At 40.9% G+C, this 10,317-nt stretch overlaps 1 protein-coding gene across 3 annotated transcripts in view; it reads left to right on the forward strand.

Annotated features, from left to right (window-relative positions):
• Positions 1 to 5,118, forward strand: part of spats2 (spermatogenesis associated serine rich 2) — a 50,998-nt gene extending 45,880 nt beyond the window's left edge. For all 3 annotated transcript variants that reach the window (XM_022670995.2, XM_022670994.2, XM_049486061.1), the window contains one exon: positions 225 to 5,118. In XM_022670995.2, the coding sequence (XP_022526716.2) occupies positions 225 to 497 (273 nt within the window). In that variant the 3' untranslated portion in view covers positions 498 to 5,118. The remainder of the gene's footprint in view (positions 1 to 224) is intronic.
• Positions 5,119 to 10,317: the final 5,199 nt, after the last annotated feature.

Below are 10,317 nucleotides of genomic sequence, written 5' to 3' on the forward strand. Positions count from 1 at the left end.
TAATATAATATAATATAATATATTTTTTTGATAAATATGTAAGCAAGCCTAATTTTATTCCATGTGTTTGGTTTGGTTCTCCATTGGTTCTACTTTTAGGACTTTAGGAAAAATCTTTTAGATCAAATCTATGCAAATCATAATTTTTTTTTTTTTTTAGCATTTGCTATACATTTTATATCTCTTACTATTTCCCTTCCTCTCTTTCTACACTTCCTCTTCAGGTGTTCCAGGGTAATAGGCGCATATTTCAGGGCTACCCAGGTAGCCAGCGCTACAACGGAGGCACGTACCACGACCGCAACCCCAACCGGACGAACTACCGCTCGCACGGAGACCAGCGTCACCAGGGAGATCGCAGCCAAGGCGACGGCCCCGGCTCTCAATCCTCCAATAGCATGAGAGGCCCCTCCCACCCGTCTGCGTCGGCCTATCGGCAGGATCGACCCGCCCCCAACGGTCTGCCACAGAGGCAACCTCGGACCAACTGTCCCTGACACCTTGGGAACGGATTCTCCTGCTCGACTCCGTTACTCCTCCCCCTGTCCCTGACTCCTCCCTTCATCCCTGCACAAGCCCCGCCCACCCCTCGCACCCTGTCCTGTACCTGTCCCACCTGACCAGGTGCCCTCCAATTCTCTCCCTCAACACTGTCCCCGTGATCACACGGCTCCTCCATGTGGATGAAGAATAGAACTCGAGTTTACATCTCTTGCCCTCTTTCACTTTCTCTCTCTTTGTCTCTCTTTCTCTGTTCATCTCTTTCTCTCTTTTTTTCAAAATTGAGCTGTAGTGCCACCTCGCCCCGCCCCCTCATTCACACGTATCTCACAGCCTATTCATTCCTTTCTACTTTCTGTCTCTTTTTCTGCAACTTTTTTATTTTAATTGCGTAATTCTTTTGAAAACGGTGATGTTTAGCTGTCAGGATCTTGAGATCGTTTGAGGTCATTCGAAATCTCTAGACTGCAGTGTCTGCATAATGCATACATAGGTTAAAATTAGTCTTTTTTTTCGTTCTTTTGTTTTTTCTCTCCTTGTGGAAAATGAAAAGCAGAAAAAGAACACGGTTAGATCCTGTAGGACCTTTAAAGAAATGCTGCTGACCTTAAAAAAAAGAGGTCTTGTAATTATCTTGTCTGAAACCATGTCTGAGCGTGATTGGCCAATGCTATGTTGCCTTGCGGCCTTGGTGGATTTTTCCTAATTGATCAGTGGCTGTTGTGGTTAGTTTAAGCTTCTTTGTTAATGTTGCTGAGCAAAGGCTGGGCTTTAATTGGTTCCTCTTGGAGGAGGATCCAGTGCAGTGGTGCTCTCTCTCTCCTTACCTGATCAAACTGGAGCTCACTGCTGGCAGCTTTGAGCACCTTTAACCTCTAATTTGAAGACCACGGTTGTGTCCCAAAGGCCAGTTCATGAAAAGTCTCCAAGGTGAAGGCCTGAATGTCTGACGTTTTTACAGTGGAGGCTTTGAAGCTTCATGTGGGTCCTGAAGACTCCATATTGGATTCCCAAAGAGGCCTTGAAGGCCTCTCGAAGGTTCTTGAAGGCCTCCACAGTGGAGTCTTGAGATCCCAAAGGCTCCACAGTGGCGTCCTGAGGTCCCAAAGGCCTCCTCAGTAGTGCTCTGAGGTCCTGAAGACTTCCACAGTGGCGTTCCACGATCCACAAGGCTCCACAGTGGAGTCCTGAAGTCCCAAAGGCCTCCACAGTGGCATTCTGAGATCTTGAAGGCCTCCACAGTGGAGTCTTGAGGTCCTAAAGTCTCTACAGTGGCATTCGGAGGACCCAAAGTCCCTACAGTGGCGATCTAAGATACTGAAGGCCTCCACAGTGGAGTTCTGAGATCCTGAAGGCCTCCATAGTGGGGTTTTGAGATCCTGAAGGCCTCCACAGTGGAGTTTTGAGATCCCGAAGGCCTCCACAGTGGGGTTTTGAGATCCTGAAGGCCTCCACAGTGGCGTTCTGAGATCCTGAAGGCCTCCACAGTAGCGTTCTGAGATCCTGAAGGCCTCCACAGTAGCGTTCTGAGATCCTGAAGGCCTCCACAGTGGCATTCAGAGTACCCTGAGATCCCGATGGCCTCCCCAGTAGCGTTCTGAGGTCCCAAAGTCCCCAAAGTGGAATTTTGAGGTTCCAAAAGACCCACAGTCACGATCAGAGATCCTGAAGTCCTCCCCAATGGTGTTCTGAAGGTCCCTAAGGCTCCACAGTGGAGTCCTGAGATGCCAAAGTCTCCACGTTTGGCGGCCTTGAAGTACACAGTGGTGTTCTGAGATCTTAAAGACTCTACAGTTTGAATCCTGAAGGCCCGTAGTCTCGACTCTACTACGGTTGGGGGACTTAAAGGACACATTGGGTTCCCGAAGTCCCTAAAAGCCCCACAATAGATTCTTGAGGACTTCACGACTGGTGTCCTAAAGGCACGCCAACAGCGTAGTCCTGAAGTCCACGGTGGAGATGTAGGTTAGCATTAATCTCCCACAGTATGCATGCAGCATATCGGATATACTCGCCTATACTTGATCACAGTACAACCTCACTGTCTCTCTGGTGGTCTTCGTATTTTATGAAGTGGCTGTGTTACGTACGCTGTACATTAGCGTACGTTTTGCGTCTGTAATGTAACGATTAATCGGTTCCTATGATTTTTTTTTACATGCATTTATACTGCATTAGTATCACTCAGCTTCTTGACCTGTACCAAGTCAAGGAATATTCAGCAGATTTTTTTCTGTGTATCGTTTGAAGTTTATTTAGTGCATGTCACGTCGACCTGTCTGAAGGTGCTACAGTGAAATGTAGGATTCTTTTTCTTTCTTTCATTCCTCTCTCCTTTTATATTATATATTTTTTATTTCATATAACTGAACAAAGCAGACTCCAGTGATATACCTCATACCGTACCGCTATGGCTCATACACAAGTCTGCGCCGAGAACAGGGCTTAAGTTGCTTTAACTCGTCTGTGAGATTGATTTGATTTTCTTTCTTTTCTTTTTTCCATTTATTTGTGCTTTTTAAATTTGCAGCTAAATTTCCTTGAATCAAGTTTCAATCCATTCCATTGCTTACACTCTTAAAAAAATAAAGGTGCTACTTGTTAAGCGATATCCCAATCTGTAAAGACGTTTGACACTTTTTGAGAGTATAGTAGGGCTTGCTGCTTCTCCATCAGCAGCCGGAGTCCGAGAGAGCAAACAGATTCACCGCTTTCTTCCAAGCACACTGTAATGTTGCATTACAAAAGTTACATTTACAACATGACAAACATCAATCTACGTTTTATCTCTTTAAACATCTAAAAGCTTCTTCTTCACGCCTACACTCTTCTTCTTTTTCTTCTTCTATTGTTTAATAGGTGACTTATTGTTTATAGCCTGCCTCAGCTTCTTGTAATTGGTCTGAAAGTACAAAAAAAGCATTTAACATTGTAAACGAATTGATCTGGACCAAAACCTCATTTTTTTGGTCAGACAAACTTAATTTGGGCTTAATTTGGTTCCTTTTGGAGGTCTTTGTGAAAGGTGTAAAAGCACCTTCAAGAACCCTTCCTTCTTTTGTAGCACTTTTATTTTTAAGAGTGTCTCACTTTTCAGTCCTGGTCTTGGAGGCATCCTGTCCCACAAACACTTGATTTAACTAATTAGTTAATTAATTGGTTAATAAACAGATTATTTAATGAACAATTTTGATAATTAACTAATTAAACAGAGGTGTTAAAAAGCAGTGGAAGCCACTAAAATGTGCAGAGCAGGGTGCCTCCACTGACCTACAATTTTTGCTTGGACGTCTTTGTCTCCTCTTACTGTTTCCAATCATGATAATTATCTTTTACGACTCTCTTATTTTATTTTTGTTCGTTTTTTGCTCACGGTCCCTGTCATCATGGTATCATCATCGCGGCATTCCTGTATCCACCACTACCCACAACATGGTGATGGTGGTGATGAAGGCTTTATTCTTTTTTCTTTTATTTTATTTCTATGATTTTTATTATTCGTTTTTTGTGTAATTGTGTCTGTATTTATCACTCAATGGAATGAATGCTAAAAAAAATCAGCACCTTTTTTGTAGCTGTAGCTTCTAGCCTTTCAGACTTTCAGCTTTCCCTCCACTGGCCAACAACGAAGCCTCAAGAACTCTCACTTGCTTTTCCACGATTATGAACTTTCATTTATGCATTCATTTAAAAAAAATCATCTTTATGTATCTGTTGGTCTGTTTTTTTTTTTTTTTCTCGGTTTTGAGTGTTTTGACCTGGGCTAAATCAGTCAAATTGAATTTGGTCAGTTTGAAGAGGAAGGCTGGATCATTTTGTACACCGATAATGTTTAAAAAAAAAAATTAAAAAACGAAGAAAAAAAAGTCAAAATCTCACTTTTTGACCGTATCTGCGTTTCTGTTTTTCGTGTAAATCTTTATCACCAAAGAGATCAAGTTGAAGTTGACGTTACTGCCTTCATGGATTTCACTGTTCTTCTTTCTACTCTAATCTGTAGATGCCATTTCCTACTGCATATGACTCTGAATGATTATTTCTATGACAGTTTATATATCTTTCCATTCTTCTCTGTATTTTTCTTCTCCTCCTCTTCCTCCTCAGCCCTGTCTGTATATATGTATCTATATATTTGTTTGGAGTCCTGCCCAGGGCCACATGTATGTAGTTGTATCACTAGGCCTATGGTTGGTTTACCTCCAGTTGTAAAGAGAAACCCTAGTTTAGTCCGATTCTTCCCCATGTATAGAAAACCTTTCCATTTTTATTTTTATTTCGTTTCGTTACTCGGATTCTTTCGTTTCTTCGTTTCCAAGTATGAAACAACTGTAAACTCAAGTGCCTTCTGTCGTTCCTTCTTCCCTTCCTCCCTCCCTTCCTCCCTCCTTTGCATTGCCACGCCCTCCTCTCCCAACTATCTCCAACTATGGACCAAAGACATCTGTATCTTCCTTCCTTCCAGCACCTTCCAGACTCGCCTCCAATCTATGTGACTCCTCCCCCTGTCTGGCTACAGTAAAACAGCACTTGGACAAGCCCCTCCCCCATCTCACTGATTGGCACACTTCTCATTTAATATGAATAATAAAAAAAAATAATTGTTAGCAATTGCAGAAATCTGTTTCCAGTCTGTTTTGTGTTTTTTCTCTTTGATGCGTGAATGAGCGTAAAAGTTGTACAGACGTCAATGAACGTCTATTTTCTGGTTTATTTTCATATATAAGGCGCAGTAAGTGACACTAGTCAGGAACAGGGGTGTCACCATGTTTTCCTTCTAATCCAGCAGATTAAGCTAAATTAAGTTAAGCAAACAAAACTGTAATTCTTAAAAATATATATATTTTAAAGTCAATCGAGTGCTGGATGTTAATCTACACAGATTTCTCTCCTGAAAACTGTTTATTCGTGCAAGTAAAGCTCGTGCATTTATTTACAGTAAGCTTAGATTTCCAGATTTTCCACTTCCGCTAGCGTTTTGTCCCACGTAGCTTGTTTTTTTCATGGTATACATGCAGAATACAGTCCAATATACTGACCTCTTATTCTTTTTTTATCTATATATCTATTAATAACAACTCTTGGGTGTAAACTGGATCGTGAGATCACAATTTCGTTCCACCTCATGTACCACATGTGATGCGAATGACAATAAAATCTCCTTGAATCCTTGAAAAAGCTAGTGCTGTGGTTAGCGGCTAATGCTAATGCTGCTCCAGTCTTGGTGCTGGAGAAACTTAACTGAAACTCCTGTATAACTCTGTAATTTGGCAAAAAAAAACTGCTGCTTAATACCTGACTACTAGAATTCATACACAATGAGCACCGGATTATAAGGAGCTCTCATGATTTTTGGGGACAATAAGAGAATTTCACACTATTAATTCGCCTTATAGTGCAAAATTATAGTGCAAAAACTAGTTTAGTTTATTTTTGGTGCAAAATTGGCAATTGTCGTCTACAGGTATCTTTCCAAATTTAGTGCTGCTTAGGTGAGAGAGGTTTGGTATAGTTGGTATGAACCTACTCTTGTGTCCCACGACTTTTGTCATATTCTTTTCTAGGATTCAAGGAGATTTTATTGTCATTCGCATCTTATGTGGTACATGAGGTGGAACGAAATTGTGATCTCACGATCCAGTTTACACCCAAGAGCTGTTATTAAATAGATATATAGATAAAAGTACAATAAAGGAATACAATAAAAATAGAATATACAAAATAGTTAAAGATAAATACCCCAAATGAAATAAATAGAAAGAGTAGACAGGTTGCAACAACAAGTCCAGAGTGCAAATGTGCTATAGCAGCATGAAATGAATTAGAGCAGTAGAAAATAAAGTGTCTCAGTGCGGGTAAAGTGACCGTGTTTGTGCAGTAATTGTCCTTGTGTGTCAGTGCAGTGTGTTGTTAAGTGGAGTTTAAGAGTCTTACAGCTTCCGGAATGAAGCTGTTTCTCAGTCTGGTTGTTTTGCACTTGATGCTCCGCAGCCTCCGTCCTGAGGGAAGCGGGACAAAAAGTGCATGTGCTGGGTGGGTGGGATCCTTCCTGATGCAGGTGGCCCTTTTCCTGCATCTGGAGGTGTAAATGTCCATGGTGCTGGGGAAGCTAACTCCAACAATCCTCTGTGCAGCCTTCACCACCCTCTGCAGAGCTTTCCTGTCTGCAGCAGAGCAGCTTCCATGCCACACGTTGATGCTGGAGCACACGACGCTCTCCACCACACATCTGTAGAAGGAGGTGAGGACTGCGCTCTCGAGTCCAGCTCGTCTCAGCCTCCTGAGGAAGTAGAGCCGCTGATGTGCCTTCCTGACCAGAGTGGAAGTGTTGTTGCTCCAGGTGAGGTTGCTGCTCAGGTGCACCCCTAAGTACCTGTAGCTGTCGACCACTTCCACCGCAGATCCTCCAATGTGCAGGGGGAGGTGGGCATGCTGGCCTCTTCTGAAGTCCACAATTTTCCTACACTGTAAATGAATAGTGAAGTGATCTATCAGATTATGAAGGAACACATAATGAATCATGTAGAAACTTAAAAACAGTGTTAAACAAACCTAAATCTTATTCTGGGAACTGTTCACTTTGTTGCAGTTTCTGAGGCTGGTAACTCTGGTGAACTTATCCTGTACAACAGAGGAAACTCTCGCTCTTCCTTTCCAGGAGAAGGCCTGATAAGAGCCAGTTTCATCAGTGACTGCACTTGAGGATACTGAGATTGACTGACCTTCATTTTTCATTTTTATTTTTCTTTAACTTAGTTGAGTAGTTGTTTTTTCTCATAATCTGGATTAGAACATTACTCAAATATTCACTATTCACTGTATACCTGTAACTCTACCTCTTCACTACTTTACTTTAACTGATGCTCTCAAACACTTTATTAAGAGACAAGAAATTCAAGTAATTAACTCTTGATGAGTTCAGCACAGCTGTTAACTGAAAGCCTGAATTCCAGGAGACTCTACCTCATAAAACTGACTGAGAAAATCCAGCAGAGATGTTCAAAACTGATCATCTAAACACATATATAAACTTTATAGTTTGGAAAAGTTTAGTATGAAAAAAATCTATGATGTAGAACATTTTAAAATATAAATAAAAAACACTGAAGTTGAAGAAGAACCCTTTCGATATCATAAAACATGATAAAAAGTTCTTACCTTTGATGAATAGCACACCTCCGCTCTCCCACAGCTTTCAGAGATCCAGAAATTTTAACAGTTTGTCCAACAAACACCCTTCAGACTGGGAGATACGGGGCATAATTTGCCCCGATAAATAAATCACTTTTTACACCTTTATCCAGCTCAAAGTAGCTCCACACCTCCTTACTAGAATCTGAAGAGCCCTGACATTTAAAACGAGGCATTAATAACTTAAAAAGTGCAGAAGAAGCTCATTAAAAACCACTGCTTACATCCTGTAACACTTCTAGCTTCAGCTCAGAGCGCCGCCATCACTGTACTGATAATAACATAGACATATATATATAGACTCCACATAGTGTAATGTTAGCAGCCGGAGCAAGGAGGTGTGATATTCAAGATGAGTATTTTTTTATCATGTTTTACTACAAAAAAAAGTCAATTTTACACCAGAGTTCTCCTGTAAGGTTTGTCCAAATGTTTCACCTGGTATTGTACTTCTGCTTCTACTTAAAATCAGGTTATAATCTGATAATAAAGTGCATGTAAGTGAACTCATTGACTCTCCTCTTCTTTAGCTCTGTACTTGTTGCTACAGAAGCTTGTATTCCTCTGTAGATCAGACTGAAAGCCACAGTTACTGTAAATACAGTCAATCCCCCAAACACACAACAGTTCTCCCAACACTCCCAGCTCTCTGGAGGAGGAGGAACCCTGTGGGAACCCTCATCCATCCATGTAGAAACAGACATCCTGTACAGGCCTGCTAATCACCAGAGCTCGTGTGTGTTGGGACGCTGGAGGGAACTTCCCTCACCAGTATTATCACCAGTTTCCTTGTAGCGACTTTTTAAAAGCTTCATGTTCCTCATTACCTGTGAGTGTGAACACTAAAGTAATTTCCCCTTCTAACTGTATTAAAGCAGTAAACTAGTACAATATTTAACTAAAGACACTGTGGAACTCTTGAGTCCAATGATGAGCATTTTCTCAAACTCTATAAACTGGGTAAAATATGTTGGAGGATGTTGTAGAGGCATATCGATCATAACAGTGAACAGTGATCTCTCACCAGGAGGTGCACTATCCTAAAGTAGCCTCTGAGAGCATGTTTTTACGCCGTCTTGTGGCTTAAAAAGACCCAGTGTTCAATCAGACCACACCTGTAATCATTTACATACTAGTGCATCTCAAAAGGAATATTAGAATATCATTGAAAAGTTACTTTATTTCAGTAATTCAAAATGTTAAAAATGTGAATCTCATATATTATATAGATGTATGTTGTTGATTATTATAGCTTACAGCCAATAAAAACCAAAATCAGTGTCTCAGAAATCAGTGTCTGATTTCTGGGTTTTCATTGGCTGTAAGCTTCATAATCGTCAACAATAAAATAAATAAACCCTGAGAAAATGATGAGTTTCTTTGATTTTACCAAATGTAAAACCTCTGGAATATAATCAAGAGGAAGATGGATGATCACAAACCATCAAACCACCAAACTGAACTGCTTGAATTTTTGCACCAGGAGTAAAGCAGCATAAAGTTATCCAAAAGCAGTGTGTAAGACTGGTGGAGGAGAACATAGATAGATAGATAGACAGACAGACAGACAGACAGACAGACAGACAGACAGACAGACAGACAGACAGACAGACAGACAGACAGATAGATAGATAGATAGATAGATAGATAGATACTTTATTTATTCTGAAGGAAATGTAGGAAATGGTGCGCACCAAAGCTATGTTTTGCCCTCTTTTGTAGAGTCTGCTAAGCTAAATTAAACAAGTTGGCCTATTAACAATTTAACTTCAGTGGAGAGTATCTATTGAGAAATACAATGTAGTCCAAGACTAGGCTATTTCTGTGTTCAGCTGACCCAATGCATGTATGTGGTCTTGTGAGTGAGAGTGAAGATTCACATTGGCCAATGTACTCATGCCAAGGCAATATGAAAAGTTGCATGATGCCAAGTGATGCCTGTGATTAAAACCAGGGTTATTCCTCCAAATATTGATTATTTCTGAACTCTTAAAACTATAAATATGAACTTGTTTTCTTTGCATTATTTGAGGTAGCCAGGATAAATTAGGCTTTAGTGTGTGTGTGTGTGTGAATGAAGAGATAACCTGAACATAAGGAAGTGCTCTTTCGTGTGTGTGTGTGTGTGTGTGTGTGTGTGTGTGTGTGTGTGTGTGTGTGTGTGTGTGTGAGATAAACACTTTAATGTGGCATGAAGCCCAGAGCTCTGTCTCCTGGTGATGTGGCAGGACCTACTCTCAGGAGTGTCCTCAGTCTCAGCTCTCAACACCACACACACACACACACACACACACACACACACACGCCACAAAAATAAAAAGGTCACACACTCTAATATTTGATTGGACCTTTTTTTATCTTTGATTGCAGCTCGGTGCATTCACTGTGGCATTGTTTCGATAATCTTCTGCAACGTCACAAAATTTATTTTAATTCAGTGTTGCATTAATTTATTCATTTTTCACCAAGATCTTGCAGCAGCATTGATGATGGTAGAGTCTGACCACTGCACAAAGCCTCTCTTCTCCATCCAGCACATCCCAAAGATTAACCTCAATGAGGTTAAGATCTGGACTCTGTGGTGAACTCTCTCTCAATCCATGTGTGAAAATGATGATCTGATGCTCC

Source organism: Astyanax mexicanus, chromosome 12, assembly GCF_023375975.1.
Source record: "Astyanax mexicanus isolate ESR-SI-001 chromosome 12, AstMex3_surface, whole genome shotgun sequence".
NCBI classification, from domain to species: Eukaryota; Metazoa; Chordata; class Actinopteri; order Characiformes; family Acestrorhamphidae; genus Astyanax; species Astyanax mexicanus.